The 23,504-nt window shown below is 34.3% G+C and overlaps 2 protein-coding genes across 3 annotated transcripts; one reads left to right on the top strand and one right to left on the bottom strand.

Annotated features, from left to right (window-relative positions):
- Positions 1-2,317: 2,317 nt before the first annotated feature.
- On the top strand, positions 2,318-9,859 carry LOC146944953 (Haloacid dehalogenase-like hydrolase (HAD) superfamily protein). Of its 2 annotated transcripts, none has more exons than XM_085743346.1 (12): positions 2,318-2,570; positions 2,699-2,748; positions 3,045-3,108; positions 3,549-3,597; positions 3,727-3,795; positions 5,432-5,493; positions 7,246-7,326; positions 7,907-8,061; positions 8,165-8,249; positions 8,889-9,032; positions 9,184-9,304; positions 9,408-9,859. In XM_085743346.1, exons 1-11 carry the CDS (start codon positions 2,326-2,328, stop codon positions 9,299-9,301), a joined length of 1,122 nt encoding a protein of 373 aa, XP_085599472.1. In that variant the 5' UTR covers positions 2,318-2,325; the 3' UTR covers positions 9,302-9,304; positions 9,408-9,859. The 2 variants fall into 2 exon arrangements, with proteins under 2 accessions (XP_085599472.1, XP_085599473.1); XM_085743347.1 differs by having other exon boundaries at positions 9,381-9,859.
- Positions 9,860-10,240: 381 nt separating this feature from the next.
- Positions 10,241-22,599, bottom strand: RL2 (Root hair defective 3 GTP-binding protein (RHD3)). The gene is made up of 22 exons (XM_085743345.1): positions 22,322-22,599; positions 21,799-21,865; positions 21,561-21,663; positions 20,675-20,745; positions 19,552-19,615; positions 19,406-19,471; positions 19,270-19,317; positions 19,119-19,181; positions 18,970-19,026; positions 18,559-18,717; positions 18,386-18,454; positions 18,207-18,298; positions 17,635-17,713; positions 16,209-16,374; positions 15,543-15,667; positions 14,249-14,511; positions 13,261-13,357; positions 12,985-13,155; positions 12,797-12,901; positions 11,355-11,449; positions 11,156-11,252; positions 10,241-10,798 (listed from the first exon to the last, which is right to left on the bottom strand). Exons 1-22 carry the CDS (start codon positions 22,476-22,478, stop codon positions 10,511-10,513), a joined length of 2,502 nt encoding a protein of 833 aa, XP_085599471.1. The 5' UTR covers positions 22,479-22,599; the 3' UTR covers positions 10,241-10,510.
- Positions 22,600-23,504: the final 905 nt, after the last annotated feature.

Genomic DNA, 23,504 nt, shown 5'->3' with positions numbered 1-23,504 from the left:
TATTATGATTTTTTGTAAGGGGAAAATCTCTTCTGTTCATGCTTTAATGAATCTTTTTACTTCTTATGCAATGGCCTCAGGCCAATTTATTAATCCCTCTAAGTCCACTATTTTTCATGGTTCTATCTCAAATGAAAGACTGGAGCAGATCATTAATTTAATTGGTTTTAATAGAGGCACTCTTCCTTTTTCTTATCTTGGAGTTCCAATCTTCAAAGGAAAGCCAAAGAAATCTCACCTTCAGCCTATTGCTGACAAGATTAAGTCTAAGCTAAGTGCTTGGAAAGCTTCTCTTTTATCTATTGCAGGAAGAGTCACCTTAGTCAAATCCGTTATCCAAGGTATGATTATACACTCTATTTCTGTGTATTCTTGGCCCACTTCATTGATTAAAGATGTGGAAGCTTGGATAAGGAATTTTATATGGAGTGGAGATGTTTCAAAGAGGAAGCTGGTTACTGTTTCTTGGAATAAAGTCTGTAAGCCGTATTCAGAAGGTGGGCTGGGTCTGAGATCTTTACTTTTGGTTAATGAAGCTGCCAACTTGAAGCTGTGTTGGGACCTCATAAATTCAAAGGAAGACTGGGCCATTCTTTTAAGGAGCAAGGTCTGCAGAGGTAAAAACATCATTTCTCATCATATTTTCTCTTCAATATGGAGTAGTGTCAAATCTGAGTTCAATATCATTAAGGATAATTGTAATTGGATCATTGGTGATGGGCAAAATATTAATTTCTGGCTGGATTCTTGGCTGGATAAACCTCTTGCCTCAATTCTCAACTTGCCCGAAAATGTTCATAGTACTTTAAAGGACAAAGTTTCGGATTTTCTGCACCACTCCAGTTGGTCTCTACCTCAGTCCCTGTTATCTTCCTTTCCTTCTCTGCGTCATATTGTCTTGCAGGTCACCCTTCCCAGTGAGCCAAAGGAGGACAGATTGGTCTGGAAGCACTGTGCTTCAGGGGTCCTATCTCTCAAGGAAGCTTTCTTGTTCAAATATGGTGCTGCCCAAAATATTTCCTGGGCGAAACAAATCTGGTGCGCAGACATTCCCCCTTCCAGGTCTTTAATGACTTGGAGACTCATGCATAAAAAGCTTCCTACAGATGATAATCTAATGCTTAGAGGTTGCAACTTACCTTCAATGTGTTCATCCTGTCAAATGGCTTCAGAAACTTCTTTTCATCTTTTTTTTGAATGCCCCTTTGCTAGTAAAATGTGGTCTTGGTTAACTTCTCTTCTCAATATTCCCCTCCACTTTAGTTCGGCTGAAGACTTGTGGTCTCTTCTCCATCCTAATTGGTCTCCCCAATGCAGAATAGTAATTCTAGCCTGTATCATCAACTTGTTGAATATTGTCTGGTTCAGAAGAAATAACATCAGATTTCAGGACAAAACATTAGATTGGAAAACAGCTATCAATATGATTATTTCTAAAGTTTCTCTTTCAGGTAATTTAACTTCAAAGACCTCTGCTGCCAATATGTTGGAGTTCTCAATTTTGAAAGCTTGCAAGGTCAACATCAAGCCTCCTAGGACTCCTTTAATCAGAGAAGTTATTTGGGTCCCTCCTTTAATCTCTTGGGTGAAAGTTAATACGGACGGCGCTTCCATCAAAAACCCGTCTAGAGCAGCTGCTGGTGGGATATTCAGGGACTCAGAGGGTACTTGCCTGGGTGGTTTTTCTCAGTTTCTTGGCACAGCGGATGCTTTTCATGCTGAACTGTCTGCAGCTATGAATGCAATAGAAATTGCTTCTTTAATGGGCTTCTCAAATGTCTGGTTAGAATCAGACTCTCAACTGGTGATTATGGCTTTCAATTCAGTCTCTGTTGTTCCCTGGGGTTTAAGAAATAGGTGGGAAAATTGTTTAAAACTCACTTACAATATGAGGTTCTGTGCTTCCCATATATATAGAGAAGGGAACACTTGTGCAGATAAACTTGCTAATTTTGGTCTCTCTCTGACATCTTTGGAATTGTTTTGGTTTGATTCCATTCCTGACATAGTTAGTGAGGAGTACAATAGGAATAGGTTGGGTTTACCCAATTTTAGATATGTAACCTTCTGAAAAGGTTTGGTTTGGCCCCCCTTTTCTCTTTTGTACTTCTTTTTCCCCTTTTTTTGAATAGAGTTGATGCCTTTGCATCTTTCCAAAAAAAAAAAAAAGAAAGAAAAAAAAGAATTGAAAGTTACAACAACAGAATTAGAATATTATGTCAAAATGTGTCTATGACTTTATACAGCATTGAAAAATATCTTGACTTGTAGAGAATTTGAGCTAATAATAGCTAAGTTGCATAGCATAGTCTCAGTTAGTTACCAATGGCAACAATAACACAGTCACTAGCAACTTCATGTTCAACTATTCAACGCATTCGCATTCAACGCACATTCAACTATAACAATAACACGCGCCACTTTCCCAACGTAACCGTTTCTCATCGATTTCCCTCTTTCATTTTTCCCGGTAAATCTCCGCGCCGCGCCACCGCTGTTTTCTCCGCCGCCGATGACGACGACAGCCACATCACGTCGAATGACCTCGCCGTTCTTCTCGAAGTCGACGGGTGAATTTTTCACTTCGATTCCACATTCGAACAATTGCGTTTTCACTCTGCTTAACTGTAATCGCGCTTTGTTCTGTTTCGTTTGAATTGTTGTGATTGTTGATTGTTTTTGTTTGTTGATTTATTAGGGTTCTTGTTGATGCGTATCGTGTAGGGAATCGAACAGCGTTCAATAAAGGTATGAACAATTATTCTGTGATACTGCTTACTGTTCAATTCATATGATGGAAACTGGACACTGACACGTTAACAACGATAATAGTTGAGGAAACTATAAATTCAATGTAATTAGATGTGTCGGTGTCCTTTGGTGTTGGACACTTGGACGTGTCGTACACCAGATACACCTTCAATTCGGTGCTATGCTACGAAGTTGTTCGTCCATAATTCCATAGTGTATGTGTGTTTGTGTTTTTCTGTGTTCATGGAGTGTAATGTGGTGTCATTTTTTCGAATTTGATGTTGTGATTGCAGCATTTGAGAAACTTGGACTTGATTGTGCGAGTTGGAACGAACCTGTCTATTCAGATCTTTTAAGGTGTTTTAATATTCTTTTTTGGTTGTTTATTACATTATTATCTTGCTTATGCTTGTGTTGTGATGGAGAAATTGATTGCTCAGTTAGATTTCATTAGATCGTGTTCATCAATGCATTGAATTTCATTGAAGCCTTATTTGGTAAGGATCTGGATTTTGTGCAGTGACGTGGTCGTGGATCTCGGCTATAAGATGAAGATTAGACTTGTATTATGATTTTGCCAAATCCACTTTAAAATATACATCTCGCAATACAAGTCGTCTGATCTTCAATTAACAGTTGGGATCTCTTGACTGCATGCTGTTCCTGACTGTGTAGAATCTAGAATCTCTAATGTAATTGAATACTTGAAACATCTTTAGTACTGAAATGGAAATTTATATGAACGAATGCATATGCTGCTTCACTTGTTTATAAACCATTTTCTACTAAATTTTCAGAAGAAGCGCTGGAGATGAGGAAAAGATGTTGTTCCTGTATTTTAATCGAGTAAGTTGTTCATCTTTTGTCTGTGGTATAGGGGAGAAATTAGGTCTATTGATATTTTTTGGTTGTTTTCTTCACTGCAAACATTACTTACGCCATGTTCTGCTGTCATTGATTGTCTTTTACATACAGATCGGGTGGCCTTCATCACTACCCACAAATGAGAAGGGACTCTTCACAAAAAGTGTTTTGCAGGAAAAGGTAAACGTTCTTACACTTGGTTGTTTTCTAATGATTAATGTGATTTTTCTTTGGTGTATGAGGACTGGGATGCATATTACATTTACTTAATTAATGTGCTTATAATAAGACTGTGAACCTTCACTTTATAACGAAATATCTGTTGTGGCTCTAGTTTAATACTCTAAGAAGAACATATTCCCTAGTAGGAGTAGAGATTATCTCAATTTCTTAAAAGAAATGGATATCTCCATTCCTATAGTTTTGGTGTATAAATGCCCAATGAATATTACCTATTTTCGAAATATATGCATTATATCCCTTACAAATTCCAAAACTATAGTTAGGTACAGAAACCTTTTTCTCTTGCCATTTCAAATATTTATTCGGTACTTTGTTGTTAGACTGAAAAGTTTGTCCATTGTTGACTTTCTTACCTTGCAACTAGAAAATTTCTAGGTACTTAGATGATTAATCTGTTTGAAGCTTCTATTGAGAGAAGCAAGACTTAGGAATGAAGAAAGCTACACCAACAACAACCCAATCCTGAGTTTCCGTTTAATCTTCCTATGCAAATTTTTCATGGAAAATGACATTTTTTTAATGCCAGACTAGTTCGATGTACTAAGCAAGCAAATGAAGTGTTATGAGGGAGACAGGCTTAAGAGTTAGAGATCATCAATATGGCTACTACAAGTAGAATCAACTTCAATGACAAAAACCAAAATAGTTGTATTTCATAATTCAGATTAACTGTTTAATGTGAAAACAGAACTCCATATTTTTTAGATGTGGGACGGGCCAAATGAATTTGGAATAAATATAGACCTATAATCATGAATAAATCGTTTTGATCTGACATCTCACATCGGTTTTCACGATGAATCATGATTTTGAGTGGAGAAAATCAGGCTGAAGAATTTTGATTTTGGATTCTTGTAGGTCAAAATACTTGTGTAGGAATTTTCCATTGAAGTTAACTGATGTCAACATTGGAACTTTGATATTCTAGTAAATGTTTTATTCATTTATTCGTATTTATTAGTTTTATAGTTTAATTGAATTCTCATAATTAATACTTTTATGTATATATATGATCCTAAGTTTGCTGAGTGTAATTAAACCCATGCAATTTATTAAAATCTCTTGAAGTTTCTTAAATCTTCATCCCTTTAAGAATTGGTAAATTTTCCATTTTGTTCCGTACTCAATCTCCTATTTGAGGAATAGTTTCTTAAAGCTCTTGTCTGTTAGCAAATGTGGATTAGTTTATTTTGGGCTGAAAAATATTTTAATCTAAAGTTTCCTAAAATAACTTTTGAAATAAAGGATTATTTCCCCAAAACATTGTATTTTCTTACATGCTATAGTTTCTTGATTCTCTGGACAAGATTGCTTTTTCTACTTTCTCTATGAATATGATACCGACTCTGTCATAAACAAAAATGATATCATGAGCTATTGAAGTGATTAATGATTACTTGATATTGAAGCTCTAGGAATTAGATTTTATATCTCAATAACCTAAAAGGCTAAAATCTTGCCCAAATGGTGAAATGGTTTTTCCGTTTACTCATGTCAAGGATAAGATAACTTGAGAATAAGAAGACAAGAACTTGTGAAGCATCCTATATAACTCTTCATCACATATTGGCAGGAAAAGGCTTTGGGAGAGTTTGTGACATCTAAAAGTCTATCTTTACGACCTGGTGTTGAACAGTGAGTTATCTATCATTCACTGAATATGATTGTGTATGAGTCGTGTGTTTTATTTCTTTTGTCATTTAATATGAATCTACAACACAGAAACATTACCTCAGTCGTTGAACTCGTCATCTCCTAGTTGCTTGTCATCTCCTAGTTGTTGGGTCACATGAAAGAGTTGTGGATTCAACTTCTTGCAAATACAAGGTAAAATAAGTATAATAGGTCATTAATAGGTCTTGCTCTTCCATGGACCTAGCCATGGTAGGAGTTGCATAGAACCAAGTTGTCCTTTATTTATGGAGATCTATCCCTTAAAGGAGCTATACTTTTTAGTTAAAGTTAGGGGAGCAATATGTACATTAGTTAAAGAGAGAAATCTCGAGGGGCCTTGAAGGCATCATCAAGACCTCTTCTATGAGTCCCAAGGATCAATTAGTAGGCATTTTTATGAAATCCTTGTGGAGTCCTTTGATGGAAAACTTATGTAACAAGAGGATACAAATGGCTTATACTCCACCTAAGATAGTGTTGATTATGATTCATATATCCATGATTCTTTCCTGCTTCCTTTTTATTCTTTGATATGATAGTTTCCATAGTTAGAATAGCTATCATAGTTATTCTTTTGAGCCCAAATTTCAGGGATTATTTGCATCTGTAAATTGTTTCCCCCCACATTAGTTAGTGAATAATATCTCAACTCATACCAAGACATCCTTTACATAGTGGTTATCAAATAATCATTTTGCTGGAGTTTATTTCACAATTTTGTGGTAACAGAGATTATTTGTTAGTTGAGATTTTTTTCTAGGCCCAGACGTAAGGATAGTTTTGGTATAGGTTTTTGTCTTAGGATCTGCGTTGCACGGGTGCGGGTACGGTACCCGGTACGGGTGCGGGTACGGGATACGGCATTTCTAAAAAAACAAAGGTACGGGTACGTTAGGATAATATATATATTTTTTAATTTAAAATAACATTGCATGAGAAAATTATATTGCTCAAATGAAAGGTGGGGCATTTAGTAGGAAGCAGCAGTTCCAGAACATAGGAAATGGTTGTTGTGCCTCTTGAACCGTTTGAATTTTATTAAGAAACAAAAAAAACTATAATGCTATTAATTCTCATAAAAGGGCTCATTTTCTCCAAAAAAAAAAAAAAAGAGGATGTGCGTACAGTTCAAGTATGAGTTTTATAAAAAAAAATAAAAAATATAATTGCTATTAATTCTCATTAAAAGACCCATTTTCTCTAAAAAAAGAGGATATACGTACCCTTCAAGTACCACTGCAGTACCGCAACTGTACCCAACCTTTAAAAAAAATAAAAAAATATTGGTGCTTCATGGGTGCGTACAGTACGTGTACCAGTACCCGCGCAGTACCCGGTACGGGTACGTTTAGCAAAATGGAGTACCCGTGCTTCAGAGCTTAGGATATTATATGGTGCTTCTTTATTAGTAGTAAATTTGATTTGCAATAGATTTGATAAGCAGCCACAACGAAGTAAAGCTACTTATGCAAGTCCATGGATGTGTAATTTCATGTTTATCTTACCTGTTTCTTCATATGGAAATCTCATTTTATGATGCTTCTCCTTGTCTTCATTGCTTCTTAATACCGAACTATGCTCCAATTATGTGTATTAATTCTCTTAAAAAGGTTCATATGTTTCTCAGATACTGAGTAGGTTTTGGAACTTGGATGAGTGCTGAACTTTAATCTGTTTTTATTTCTCAACATAGAGTAACATCTCCATTAACAGGTTTATTGATGATGCATACAATGAAGGAATTCCGGTGGTAATATTGACAGCCTACAGTAAAAGTGGTGATAATATTGCCAGGTACTTCTATTTAATTTTGAAACTTTACAATAGTACTAACTAGGACAATCTTATGGTGGAGGGGATGGGTGCGTTTGGGCTTGTTTTATTTGGATAAACTTAGAGCACATGATCATTACACACTAGCATGTAATTGTTTTATTTGGACTATTTGGTCTTCAGCCTAGTGGAATACCTAAGTGAAGGTATGCTGCTAGTCTAAGTTAATGTATCGGATACAGATAAATACATATAATTGGTACACCTATCCATTCATTGTCTTCATTCTCTCCCTCTCTCTCTCCTCCTCTTCAGTTTTCTCTCTTTTTGTCTCAGTATTTTCTTGTAGTTATATAAAATAATCTTTATTGGATGACTGAACTAGGTTAAATGAAGTTCACGGTTTATGAGTTCATACTTAATATAATGTATATTCTTTGAGCTCTATAAAAACATCAATATTTGAGGGGATCTAAGGTTCACAGTCCACTATTTTGATTTTTGCTCTTTGCTTGTTTAGTGTCCACGTCTATTTTCCTGGGGAGAACATGAGCACACTGATATTTTTTTCATTTTTCCTTGTGCTTACCATAATTTTTAGGACCATAATAGAAAAGTTTGGCGATGATCGAAGCAAAAAGGTGATGATTGTGGGGATTGAGGAGGCTGGGCAAAGTTTATATGGCCAACTTGTCTCAGGAAAGGTGATTGCTTCTGGTTTGGATGAAGAACTTGCCAAGGAAGCCACAAGAGCAGGTATGTACTTCTTGAGTTTTCATTATGTATGTGTAGCTCATGCATGCATATACTTCACTATGTTTTTTCATGAGGTGCTTTGTATTTCTCCTATTTTGTCTAGCTTCTGCTGAGAGACAAAGAATAGCAAAGGAGGTGGCATCTGTGCTTAAGTTGAGTGTTGAGATCGATACCAGCTTATCCGAAAGGTTAGTTCAATTCTCTAGAGATATTTTTGCACAAAAAAAAAAATAAAAAAAAAATCATGGTCATCGTTTTAGTTTTTATTTTTGAATACTGTTAAGATAAACGTTAATTTCTTTAGTGAGAATTGAAATGAATTATGGCTCACTATCTTCGACAAAGTGATTTTGCCCAAGATTATTGGTGACAGCTTACAGTTGATCTTGGACAAGCCAAGCCAAATAACTAAGACCGAGAAACTGAAAATCTTAAAGAATCTTTTAGAGGCAATCATAGAAATGGTTCTTTCATATTTATGTAATCATTGTGCTCTGTCAGCTTTTATAAATTATCCATGTTTGATTTCCTTCCTATATGATTTTAAATTTAATAAAGAATTTTGATTACAAGTTAAAAAGTGAGTTTCCCTAAAACTGCAATTTATTTGCATAGCCATATTGAATTATCTTTCTTTGTCAACTCATAGCTATTCTAAAACACTATTATTAAGCTAGCCAGAACGCCCAAAGAAAGAGTGTATGAACATATATTAGCATTTAACAACTTATCAATTGGAAAATGAGTGATTGATCTGGATTTCAGTAACATAAACAAATACTAATGTTATAGTCAAATGTCATTAAATATGTTGATCATCTGTCCAGTCTAGAGAAGATTGTGGCTGCACTACATGCGGGAGCCGAATATGCAGGGCTACCTATCTGCAACTGTGTCCTTGTTGCAGGAAGCCAGACTGGAGTAGCTGGAGCTGAACGGGCGGGCATGCCATGTGTTGTTCTACGGAGCAGGTGATTGTTCTATTCTTAGAAGTTCGATGAACTTGTATGGATAATTGTTGCAGATATCAGCGGAAGTTCCGTATCAATTATCATCAACAGAATTCTGATTTTTTTTTTTTAAGTGGTGTGACTGTTTCTTATTTGTAATTGTTTCCTGCAGTTTGACATCTAGAGCTGAGTTCCCCTTAGCAATTGCCACTGTGGATGGGTTTGGAGGTGCAGATCTGACTATTTCAAAATTACGCAGTCTATGCCAGAAGAAACAACCAAAGGATTGAATGGTAATTTTCTTAAGCTGCAATTCCAATTGTTTGACATGTTTGTTGAATAGGTCAAACTTCTGATGTTGCTGAGTAGTTTCCCTTGTTTACTATCCTGTGCCAGAGGTTTGTATCGGTTACCCCCAAGAAACTCAAAGAAAAGAACAAACTATCCACTTGCTGAGGATTTGAAGCTGGCAAACAAAAGGAATGTGCCTCTAGAAATGAAGTTTAAGATAGGTGTCTTCAGAGACAGTGTTTGCTGGTACGATAATTCCTATCATTTCGTGTTGATATTTGGTGCTTCATTAACAAATCCACGATATAGGATGAGGCAAACTACAATGATACGTGTGACTTTTGCTTTGGTAACTGTGTGATATCTATCGTTTTTGACAGCATTAGCAAAGACCATTCTTAATGTTGAGTTATTTTGACTGCGGAAAAGCTTTAACTGCAGTCGCTGGGTAAATACAATTGTGTAATGTGATGCTGTTATCTGAACAGAACTGAGATACATGATGATCATGTATTCTCATTTTAACACTTGAGCGTGAAACCTTGATGAGTTAAAAATGTCCCGTGGAGCTTTGGTATTTGACAAAACAATTTAACCGTGAAGCAACTTCTGTTTAGATATTACAATGTAAAAGTAAGTTGAACACTAATTTTTAAAATTAAAATTGAAACAAACTTCAAATCAAAACTTTAAGTTAGAACTCACTAAGATAATAGTAATTTAATTTGACATCAAAAGATGTCAAATAAGTTGTCTTCTACAAAAATAAATTTAAATATGCATTAGTGTTAGTTGTTTATGTAATCGACTCTGGTTTTCTTAATTGATTACTTTTCGATATTAATTTAGTTTCGGTCAAGTAATTGAGTATGGGGAAGAAATGTTGTAACACGCGCTAAAAGCTCAAAATAATAGATAATAAAATGCTTCCATGTTGGTGAGGTGGAAGAAAAGCAACTGCATTGTTGGAAAACTGGCCCCTCGCTGTGAAAATAAAATACAGGAAGGAGATGATTAATCAGTTCCATACGCTCACACTATGTGGTAATCAGAACAGAACCCAAATAGGGGTTCTTTTCATATTATCATCTAATTTACACGTAACAGAAAATATGATAAGTAAAAATGTAGCTGTAAAATACAAAACTGATATCTCAGCAACTAGGAGGAGCATATTATAATATGATGCCGACCTTCTTCAACATAAATTATAATGATTCAGCTTCAGAAACGTTTGTTCTTTGCCTTTGAGACAAGTTTGTGGTTGAGAATTCACTATCATCGTCAGATGAGGCAACACTAGATAGACCCGTATTGGAGATTGAGCTTGATGCTGAGTCAGGTTTTGACACCTCATTTCTGAATATCTGAGAATCTGAATGATGTTGTTCTGTTCTTTCAGGTGCTGGGTTCCCCTGAGCTTCTTCGGCAAGACGTTTAAGAAGGTTCATAATTGTAGGGACAACCTTTGACGAAATGGACAGTATCCCAGGCAGCTGTGAACAAAATATGCACAAGTAGAAAATTCAGACGGTGCTAAAAATCATTCAAATATCCCTTATATTTATCGTTGCTACTTTTACAATTCACTACCAACAAACCAACGTCAACAAGGCAACTAAGAATTTTTGCACTAGTAAATCCAACTTACCAAAGTACCATACTTCTAATTTAGTGAATAGCATCATTTTTTGCACTGTAAAATAGTATTTTATTTTTAAAAAGAAAATAAAAAAAATCTGATGACAACTTTGTGGATGGTGAGTGTGTGGACAGAAAAACCATCACAAGGAATTACAAGCATCCAGCTGTGGGAAAAAGTAAAAGGGAAGGAAAGAACCCACACTACTTACAGCGCCATGTCGAAACTCTCCACCTACGTCCATTTGTACCCATATGGCCTTCCCAATTAGATAGGCAACAAATATACCCAATATGAGGAGAGGATTTCTGTTTCAGAATCAGCGGATGTAATTATTAAACTGATGGAAAGAAGGGTCCGATAAAATATAAAAATAAATAGTCAGCGTTCAAGATTTGAGTGATATTTACTTTAAAAGCATCATAAATTCATTGAAACCAAATATGGCCATTGCCATAATTGTCCATGCAGGAGGTAGCCAATTGTTATTCCGCTTGTAGGCCTCCTGAATCCAGAACAACAAAAGGTAAATAGCACATTTGTTAGTGTGCCTCGAATCAGATTAGTTCCAAGGAAAAAAGAAAGGACAAGAATGCATTTTTATCAAATGTGTAATTAAATGAACAGAGTAAAAAAAGGTTAATGAACGAAAGAGGAAAAAAAAAAAAAAACAGAATCTAGCACTTACACTATTCTCATATTACAAGCAAGAATTACTCCAACCAAACCAGTTTTATCAAGAAAATGGACAGTTTAGCGCGACAAAACCAGCAAATAACAGTAAAGGATACAGGAGAACCAAAGCTTAAGACCAATGTTTTAAACACTAAACCGAATTGGCCAATTGAACTATTTAGGCCGTGAATCGGCCATGTATTTTGTTCAATAGTCCAATTCAATCCCAATTCAACCTAAAATTTAAATATTCGACTAGTTAAATCAGTTGACTCGATTGCGTTTTAAATTTGTGGTTTAGTTTTCAAAGCATTGCTCAAGACAATCAACACAATTGATTATTTTCAACCACAGAAAATTTCATTCATATAGAACAAGGCCTTCAAACACGTTTTTTATCTATGGAATATAGCTTGCTAGGGTTATTGGACTTGCAAGCGCATTGAATGTTGCATTTATTGTATTTCTGTTTTTGTATCTAAGAGTTCAAAAATAAGGATTGTGCTTGCAGAAGCAAATTCATATTTGTCTAGGCTTTAGAAAATTACAAGGTTTTCAGGATTCTGAAAGTAATGGATTAAGATCTAATTCAAAATCAAAATTATAACATCCAATTATGGTTGTAAGTTGTAACTCCAATTATGATTTTCGGACGTAAAAAGAATTCTTATGTCCAAAATAGCAAAAGATACACATGGTTATGAAGTGCGTAGTCATTGAAATTTGTCTCCCATTCAGATTTTCCCTCTTTATCAACGCATACACATAAAGCATATTATTAAATAGGTTCCAATTTCAGCCAAAATATTAACAGTGCTAATAATGATTCCGTATGTGTACATTGTCACGAACCATCTCTCAAAAAAGTTTAAGTTTCTAACACACTTCCCCACGCACAAGCTTTTTTCACTTCAAGTGTGGAAAAGGCTTATTCCCACTTTACTTTGAATTTAATTTTATTTATGAGGGTGGTAAGGATCAAGCTCCCAACAACTTGATCATAGAAGTTATGTTACCATATAATGTATATGCCAAGAGTTTTTGTAATTAGGCTAAAACAGATAAATGGTTTTATATCTCAAACTGCATAAAAGTTGGCCAAAGCTGCAATCAAATTCAATTATTACAGGGAAAGCAGAAAACGTAGACAAGACAAAATGTGACATAATGATTTTACCTGAGCTGCAATGGCTTGTGTAATTGTATACTCAGTTTCACCTTGGAATTGTCTCCACAAAGACTTGCACTGTACAGGAGAGATAAGTACATCTCCAGGAGAAACCTGCATTTTATATAGATTCTCACATGAAAAAAACTGTGGCAGCAACATTAGTAGAAGCACAGATATCACACACAATAAAGTACCTCCTCCCATGTGCTTGAAGCCAGTGGATCCACAGAAGCTTCTCTATCTGTATACTGGGAAGATGTTGCAGCACTGGTTTTGTTTACAAGCGACAAATCAAGTACTCTTTCAATTTGATCAGGCTTCTCATCCAAGCGTATAGCAGCCATATCCGATAGAAGCTTCAGTGACTGTTGCATGGAAAAACACATTTGCGTAAAAAAAAAGTGTTGTTTACAATATAATATAAAGTATGAGCAAGTTGAAATATTATCATTAAACTAGCAATCAAGTACCGCAGAACGGGCATCTCTTGTAATAGCTCTGATATCTTCTTTCCCAGTCCAAACCCTAGGGAGTGAATCATTGTCATGATTAAACACTGTAGAAAACCTGAAAATTATTATCGAAACCAGTTAGTTACAAAAAAAATAAAAATAAAAGAGTAAACATCCTTCTGGAATAGTGCAATTTATTTCGGCATAACAGAAAAGGTACAAGTACAATAAAGGGCCTCCAAAACAAACAAATGGAAATAAATAACTACAATAACAAACATATCCTTATCTCATTAAGTGGATCAGCTACATCACTCTCTTTAAAATACCAAAATCTTAGTAAAACCATTATCTCATTTAAAGCAAGGTCTTTATAATGTTTCCACAAATGTTTTCTGTGTTTCTCTACTGCTTTGAACAAGTTTTAAGTGCAAAAATTGTCTCTCGGCATGCCTCACAAAGAAATGCTTGGAAATCACACATTCACTAAGCATATCAAGATACAAAAACAACCTTGTCCGTGCTTCTGGCATTCTATCCCAACAAAAGACAACAACAAATACGAAGATAGTGGACTATCATTACAACTCTCGAGGTGCAAAACTTCAAACATTAATCAAATTTTCTAATACAAGTTTCAAGCCAAAGATTGTGATAATAGGCCAACAATAAAAAGGGTCTACATTATGAAAAATGGACATGTAACAGAGGACAACATCTGTACTATTTGTTGAGCTTTCATTTATATGGGGAAGAATGGGTGCAAAGTCAAGTAGGGCAGATTTGGCATCTTAGAGAGAGTCAGGGTCTCTCAAATATCATCAGGTAGTATCCGTTATAACACCGAAAACCTTTGGATCAAATTAAACTGTTGAGTAATAGATACCTTTACACTGTTGCAACCATAATATGTTGCATGTTCTAATCTTTACTTTGTTAATGGTTGGGTTTAAACACATTGGCCAAATGAATGACTATAGTATAGATATCTTTTCAACAACATTACCTATCTTTCATGCGAATCAGAACCTTTCCAGCTTCTTCTCGCGCTTTATTCTCCACCAATTTTCTAGCGTAGTCTCTTAAGCTTTGTTGCATTTTTTCAACAGTTTCCTCTTCCAGCTCAAAACCAGCAACATGAGCTGAAAATTCTGATACAGCAGCTTCAGTTTCACTTTTAAGAAGTTTTCTTATTGAAAGCCAGGTGTCCTTTCCTCCTTCTTCAAAGAGGGACTCCACAGGCGCAACCAATGCCTTGGCCAGTTGTTTCTGCAAAAGGGAATAATTTAGTGGGTGACGAAGATGTTGTTGACTGACACCAATAATACATTGCTCTGCTCAACCCATTAATCTAACATAGTGCCAATAATGCAGTATTAGAAACAATAGCATTAGAGAGAAAGTTGGAATAGCTCTAATTGTAGAAAAGATGATTGAGTCTTGTTTTAGGTGATTTAGACATGTAGGAAAGACTTGTAGAAGCATATGTAATGTAAGTAAGGTTACTAAATAGAGAGCAGTCCAATTGTTAGAGGTAGAGAAGATAAGAAAAACCACTGGTCAAAGTACTAAGGTTTTGTTTGGTAAGGTCAATAAGCTAGCTTATAACTTATTGGACTAGCTTATAAGCTTGTTTGATCAAAAGAAAAGTGTTAGGGAAACCAGCTTATAGCTTATTTTTAGATGCTCCTTGAAGAATCATATAGCCTTTTATATTTTTTCTCATTTTTACCCTATAATTATTAATGATAAAAATTTAGTGTACGTACGCTATAAATTTATAGTATAATCATTTTTACCACGTTCAGTCTAGTGGTTTGGTTGTGTGTGGAATCTCGGGTCACCACATTTCCCCCTCCCCATGTGTGTTTATTTGAGTATGTGTTAGCTAATAGCAAAATAAAATAAAATAAAACAAAACTATAAATGTGCCGGTATCTATTTAATTTAACAAATAATATTTAAAAATGAGAGTAATTTAAAAAAAATATATTATTATTATATTGGTACACGTGGGCATACATAATACAAAGAATTTATGTGAAGAGTTAAATAAACAAGTCCTTTCATGTCATTTCAAATTAATCAGTTAATTTTACTAAACATTTAAATTTCGATCGACTAGTTTCTTGGCTATATAAGCTATCAACTAGCCTATAGGTTAGAGGCTAAGAGAGATTTAAAGCTAAATGGTCAATCTGTGAAATTCATTCATAACAAGGCATCATGCCCACCATTTGATCCATGTACCCAACCCACAAAGTGGAAACAGACTTTGATTGTACAGACAACAATATTACCTCGAAATTAGTTGTTATCTCCGACAATTTTGCATTGCGCACAGATAAAGCATGTGAATCAATATCACGACGAAGTTTATCTCGGACTTTTGAAGAACCCCAATTAGCCTGCCTTACAGATGCGTCTGAAAAATGCAAATAATGATGAAACAACACAAATAAAAATGAGCATTTATAAAAATAAAAAAAATATAAAAAAATAAAAAAACCCAGTTTACATGATGACTGAGGCGAATTAGCAACTCCATTTGAAGTAAATTCATTAAGAGAGAAAATGTTCCTCTAAAGCAAGCTTACTAAGACATATTTAGAATAAGCGACTTATATGATGCATTCTAAGATAAAGACAGACTGATTTAAAGATGTAAGTGATGTCCTTTCTTTCCTTTTATTTATATGACAACGAAAAAAAAATGAGAGCACCTACAAAAGCAAATCAGGAGCCACACTTTCTATATCTATGAAATTGTAGAATGATAAATTCTAAATGATTCTGCTTCAAGATTAAATAATGAATTTTATAACACATTACACAGCAAATGTATAAATAATAATGAGTATAAGTAAAATAATAAAGGCAGTTGAGAATGACCAAATGACACCTGATGTAAATTTAAAAAGAAAATCTGTATGCTAATATGAAGAAGAATCCTATCTAATTATTACCAGCAGATCCTTTTTCAAACTCGAGCATAATAGACTGAGTCCATGTGCGAACAGATGAAGCAAACCCTTCTCCATTGTTTAGTGATTGATCCAGCTTGGTCTTAAAATCGTCTAAAGCTTTAGAGCGTAGGTGTCCTATCATTGTTGAATAAGCAGGGTACACTGTCTGAAAAGTTGAAGCATAAAAAAGTTATATGAAAAGTTTATGCTTAAAAAAAGAAAATCTAGGATAAATTTTTCTAGGGCTATCTTAGGCCATTATATTTAGATTCCGAGAATATTTCAAAATACATAATATTTTTAAAAATTTAGACATCTTTTAATTTAAAAAAGTGTGATTTTTCTTCAAATAAAATACCAACAAGTCCTGGGATTTTGCCCTCTTTTGTACCCAAAAAAAAAATAAAAAATACTCCCTCCGGTCACTATTATAAGCAAAAAACTACTCTTTAGGTTCATTAAATGAGTGATGTATGTGGTCATTAATATAGACCACATACATCATTTATTCAATGAATCTAAAAAGTAATTTTTTGTTTATAATAGTGACCGGAGGGAGTACCAACAAGTCCTTCATGTCACATTCTCTCCCTTCAAAATTTCTTGCTAATAATATTTCAGTAGATTGCACGTTGAACAGAATATTTCTTGCTAATCATTTATTCTAAATTTAGGCTTATAGAATCTTGGGTTACAGAATCAGTGCAAGGTAGCATGAATAGAGATTGGGATGCTGATAGGATTTGATGTTGCTATAAATGGGAAAGCCTTTCTGGTGGCATACCCTTAAACACCTCGCAGTTTTTTTTTTATCTCTAGGTCTGGTGGAGGAGCTGAAGATACCAACAGAAGCAACAAGAGATTGTTTTGAGGGGGTGGGCAGCAGTGTACATTAGGGAAGTCAAGAGGTGCCCAGCCGAGTGGGATTATAAGTACCAAAACCTGAAAGTGGTTCACAATTTTTTTTCCTTATTTGATTTGTTGGTTGTCGATGTCTGTTTTAATTTTACTCAGAATAGAAGACCCAATTATCAAGTGGATTCACTTGCCCCGAAAATTTGGAGGCAGTATTGTGTTGATAGCCTTTAGTATGGTACTCCGCAAGGCATGTTTTCAAGGAGTTCCATCTTTGATCTTCCGAAATCGGAAGGATAGTTGCAATTTTAAGCCTCTATGGCTCTGTTTTCCCAATCGTGTTTTTTAAAGATGTCTTATTTTCCACCCAGCTGTACTTCTGCACTTCTCAACACCCAAAATAATTGTTTCAAATAAAAAAGAAATAGTTTGACTTAGCGTGATGTTTTAAAAGAGGCTTGATTTTATTTCAACGGGAGTCCACAACTGCCTTATCAAAATTCAGCTCAAAGGGATCATAAGCAATAACTAAAATTAAAATAAAGCCTTTAGAGGTAGCAGGCAGCCTTACATCCAATGCATTTGATTCCAATTGCTTTCGTTTTGCATTTCTCACAGCATCATCAAAGTAGATCGTCTCCTCATCATATCTGTTGAAATCATATATTATCACCATATGAAAATAAATAAATAAATAAATGGAACTTTTGGAGACAATTAAATAATAAAAAAACTATTATATGCCAAGCTAAAGCCTCGACATCAAATAGTTATGTAAGTTCCAATGATGACTATAGATACATCCTTGTAAACTTGCAAGGACAAATAGAAATTAAAGTAAAACATTCAACCAATCGATTTTTCTCTCCTTTTATTTGAAGTGTTGCTAATCAAACACATATCTTTTGACACAACTGCAAGCAAAACTTACTAAAACTACAAATAAGGTTAAGACATTGCCCAAAAAAAATCCCAATCTAATTCCAATAATTATTACACTCCTTCAGTGACTCACAAACATACACACGAGTTATTAGGGGAGGCTTGATTTAACATCAGAAACTAAACATCAAATCAAGTAGTTGTTGAGCACAGATTTATTTTGAGATTGAATAATTAAGTCTACCAGCATCCAGAACTTACAGAGAAAGGTAGGTATCAATAATAGAGCTCAACTTTTCCCCAAAGCCTTGTACTGGACCTGATTGAACAACTTCCTCCAACTCCAGCCAACCCTAAGCCAAATTCATTAATATAGTGACTGATTTTTAAAATAACTGATGCAACTTAGATGGGTAAAATAGAAGGATATGGATCAACACCTTATCAGAACGCAGCTGACTAAGCTTTTCATAAGCAATCTCTTCACAACGCACAGTTGCAACCATTACCTATTATAAAATACAAATCCATGAGAAAACCACACCACGTCTAAAATATCAGATTATTGGAAAGCTAAACCACTGTTACATCTGAAAATGGGATTATTGAAAACCTTATGAGCTGGGAGATCGAGATCCTTGTTCTCTCGTATGACTTTCCATATGTGTTGTGCACTAAGAGAAAAAGCAGATGCGGGCACAACACCACGCCGATCACCAGCAAGACCTCCAGGTGCTATAGAATGGTAGAAACGTTGTCGTAATTGAGCAACCTGTATGAAAAGCATAACAATGTGATCTACACCTTAGCACATATGACATAGAAGTCAGGATGAGGAAGTTTTGATGCATAAAGTTTAAAAAAAAAAAATCATTATTTGCATGCATATTGATAGCCAAATTGTTGTTCATCAAGAGAAACATGTTTGGAAGCAATAGGATTTAGAAATCATTCTGGTTCTAGAATTAAAAAGAAAAGTTGAACAAACTCCTTAAAGCAAAAGTAGTAGCTCATGAAAGGGTACCTCCTCTTTGAATTTCTCCTCTTTGTCCTCATAGCTTGACAGAGCAGTAACTTCCACCTTCACATGAAGAGTCGTTAATCATATGCCACAACATATACATAAACAATCAAACAAGCAAGCGAAAAAAGGGAGTAGATAGATCTTCTTACATTAAAAAATTCACTAAGAGGAGTGTGTAAATGAGCTTGAGGTTTTGGAACTCCATCCCAAATCTGATGAATTCATTTCATGTTTACAAATGATGGTGAATAAAATAAGAAACCAAAAAAATGAAAGAAAAAAAAATTAATGAAAAATCACCTTTTGAATATCTTCTCTTAGAATAGGCTCCAAATTTTCCAACGGAGTCTGTACAGAAAGCAAGAAACATGGTAAACCAATGAATATAGTAATATAAAACAGGACCCATTCTCATTAAAGGATGAAGTGTATAGACCTTTGTCTTATCACGTATAACAAAAAGCAATGTTGTCTTCCGTGGACTAAATAAACGCATCATGACCTAAAAATAAAAGAAAGGTCTAAGTGTGTAAATTCAAACATAGAATACCAAACAGAGGCAAATTCATGGTTGCAAACTACCTGAAAAACTGTTTTTAAAAGAGGTTTATTGGCTGCTTGTTCACGACCAATATCATGACACCACCTGTCCATAAAATAAATGACAAAACTAAGATATAGTTTCTTGTGTGCTGTTTTTACTTTTCTCTGATTACAATTCAGTACATGGATTATGTATCCAATAGTATCAATAGGACGAATTCGAATTCAGAGTCAAGTCAAAATTTAATCCACGTGGTACATTTTAATCAGCATAAATGGCACCCATAGAACAATTCCTTAGTTTTATCCTAATATAAAACTTTCAATGGCTGTTCAAAATGGAATTGTTTTATCCTAATATAAAATCTTTTTGTTTCTAGTTTCTGATCAATTCTGACAACTAATTTGGCTCCAAAGCAAGGAAGCAGGAAAAAGGATTTCGAAGGCTTGCAAAGGACAATGCTGCAGAAAATAAGAAAGGAAAATGGCATTATGTATATCATCTACTTCCACACCTTGTGATATGAAATATACTAATACCTCCATCCCTAAATATAGGACACTGTTGAGTGTTAGGTTAGTCCATTTTTATAAGACCCCTTTCAAATTTCTAAGCGCATTAATTACTTCTTTAACAACATACCCCTAAGTAAATTACATCTTTTTCTGCAATATGTAAAAAATACTCTTATACAATTATTAACTAATTCTCTCTCCTAAAGGTAAACTTGTAAAACTATACAAATTGTCAATAAATTTACTACTAAAAACAATTTTCTTAGTTCCCGTGTTTTTCTCAAGGGGTACTATATTTAGGGACGTATGCAGTACATTATATTCCATCCTACAATCACTAGTCACTAGTGTGCAATGTCAATGATCCCAAGTGTAAAGTAGATAAGTTACAAGCAAGAATATTACGAACATGAAATAGACCATTACCAAGTTAAATAGTGAAATTTGTGGACTTATGTGAAGCTAGTTTCTAAGGACTGCAAAAAGAAAATGTTGGAACTTTTTTTTTAAGGGAAGAATGTTGGAACTTGGAAGTAAAGTTTCTTCTAAAAAAAAAATAATACCATGATCCCTAAAGTTAAGGATCACCCCAGAATTTCATTCTTATCATCAATTATAAATGACCAATCTAGGCCTAAAAACTTACATATTTATCAGAACAATATCTGATACTGCCAAAGCAAAAAGAGCACTTTGCTTCTCAAAAGCGGTATCGTCCTGAGAGATAAATAATTAAAAGAAAACAAGTGAGTTTTAATGTACATGAAATGAAGAGACATAACAGCTCAAAAATATCAAATATGTACCCATGCACATAACTACAAACAGACAAATATGCAAACAGGCTTGTCACTAAAGTGAAGCTGGAACAACCATGAAAAAGTCAATAAAATTTGGCTATAATAACATGTGTCAACACCAAACACAAAACGAGAACTTAAAGTATTTTCTTGTACTATCAAGTCATTCTTTTCAGGTCTCCTAAAGGCAACCTAAAATAACTAACAAACCGCCGAACCAAACTAATTGATATTATTAGTACATAAAACCATGGTTATAAATATTTTACGATACAAGTGAGTTGCATCTCGATTCAATACAAAACTAAATCTAATTGATACGAATCCCTAGTATGTATCTATTTCGAACATGAACCTCATTTGAATTCCGATACATTAAGATGAATCCCGATTCAGTCTAATCAATCTCTACCTAAACTTAGTGTAGCCAACCTCTTTTCTTTTATTGTCAATTTTGCATAGCCAAGCACATGTTTTTTGTCATTTGATTTATGACTTGAATCTTGAATTATTTTGAGGCAATTAGATAGTAACGGTATATTACTAGCTTATAATTTTGTTATGTCACTTGTTTTTACATAAAAATATATTTGTATTAGTCATGTATCTTACGATTCGGACAACAGGTCTTCCGATTCACTATATGTGAATCTCGATTTGATAACCATCCATAAAACAATATATTTAACAGGGTATGAAAAAACACCTAATATAGATTATAGAATCTATTACCTCGCCCCTCTCCCTTCCATCAGTACCCTCTAAATCCATAGCAATTGTGCACGGCTCAATTCCAGTACACTTAGCTATCCAAATACCCTTGGTAGTTTGTGATCTGCAACAACATGATGCTCAATTACTCATTTATCATAAATAACAGAATAAAAATAAATAAATCAATTTTCATCTATCCCTTTAACTCTTAATTTCTCGACCCATAATAATAGCTCAATCATTTCAAAAACCTAACCTTCCTCTAAAAGCATCCATCTCTCTGAAACTAGTATGGAAAAGATGATTCAACAAAGTACTCTTCCCTGCACAAGCAACAAAATCAAACCATGATAGTAGATCACATAACAATGAAAACTGCATAATAAAAAACTTAGTTAAATACGATTTCATTCCCTACAATTCAAAAAAGATTGATTTTAGTTTCGGACGTTGATGGCAGAGACTAAAAGCAACTGTTTTGAATTTGCAGAGACTAAATCCGAACAAAAAATTTAAACTTTAAACTTAAAAAACTTCACTTTGACCACAAGTAACTTCAATCAAAATCAAAATCAAAAAACCTAACTAATAAAAAAACATTCATTTCATTTAAATCACCAACTTAAACCTAGTTAAACACAAACATAATAAATGAAAACTAAACTAATCGATCCAAGTTCATAATTAAACATCCAGCAAAAAAATATGAAGTTCGAAAAAGCTAAATCCGAATAAAAAAAATCAGAAACTGAAAATTGAAAGAAGAAAAAAACGGTTACCGCTAGATTGAGGACCCATGATAGCAACAACAGCATAAGAAAGACCAGTATTAGCCATGTTTGAAGTTTTGATGAAATTATCGAGACCGGTGAGGTTGAAAACACCGTCACCGTCGATGAGTTGGGTGGCGCAGGAATCATCAACTGTTGTTCCCATGGTGATGATGATTGAATTGAAAATTGAATTGTGTGAATGAAGTTTGGATCTAAGAATGAAACTGAAGTTACTGTAGATACTTTGATTGTTGTGTGACTCTTGTTGTTGTTGGTAGTGCCGCAAAGGAAGTGAAAAATTCGAGAAACACGCGAGTCTATATTGTTGTCTTCTATTTGACTCTTTCACTTTGACACGTGCTATGTTGTTAAGCGGTAAATCAATTTTAGATTATCATTGCATCAAAAATTTAGCCTACTTATTTTTTGAGTAGATGATATTTTGATTCTGACTCTTCACCTCGCTGTCACACTATTAAATACAAAGTAGTACTTAAATATGCATTTCTGTTATCAATTTAGTCTCTGACGTTAAATAATTATGTTACCTGATGATGTGCCAAACGTTTTATGCTGGATTAAAGTGAAAGTAGAAAATTGTCACTTTGGTTCCTAAACCGGAAATTTTATCCCCAAAAATCAATTCTCAAACTCGTCTCAACGAAGTGTTGCTCTTCGTCAAGAACTGGGTCATTTGAAGGAAAATTTACTTGTTATTGGAGTGTTGTTTGATTTGAACTTGAAGAAATTTTGAATTTGGGTGATTTGAGAGAGATTTTAGATGGGAAATGAGGAAATGAAGTTTTGTCTGCCTCTAATATAGCACGCAGCGTGAGCCAACTCACGCAGAATTAACACTAGCGTGAGTTAACTCACGCATAGGTAATTTTAGAATTTTGGTTGACAATGAGCAAAACGTGTTAGGAGAATAGCAGAATTCCTACAAATTTGCCTCTAATGGGGATTAGTTTTCCAAATTAATTTATTATTTAAATAGTTAAAGAAATTATTTATTAATTTTAAACCAACTCACTTCTTTAGTAGTTTGATTATTAGGATTGTAATAGGTGGTGTTAATATAAAATAATGTGTTATTATTGGATAGATCTTGTAGACAATAGATTGAATAATAAATTATATAAGAATTGTTGTACCAAAAAAAATATATTAGATTTTTTTAGCGGAAAAA

The sequence above is a fragment of the Medicago sativa genome, chromosome 2 (assembly GCF_051527215.1).
Source record: "Medicago sativa cultivar Bolivia chromosome 2, Bolivia_mono, whole genome shotgun sequence".
In the NCBI taxonomy this organism is placed as follows: Eukaryota; Viridiplantae; Streptophyta; class Magnoliopsida; order Fabales; family Fabaceae; genus Medicago; species Medicago sativa.
This window is presented reverse-complemented; position numbering and strand designations above follow the sequence as displayed.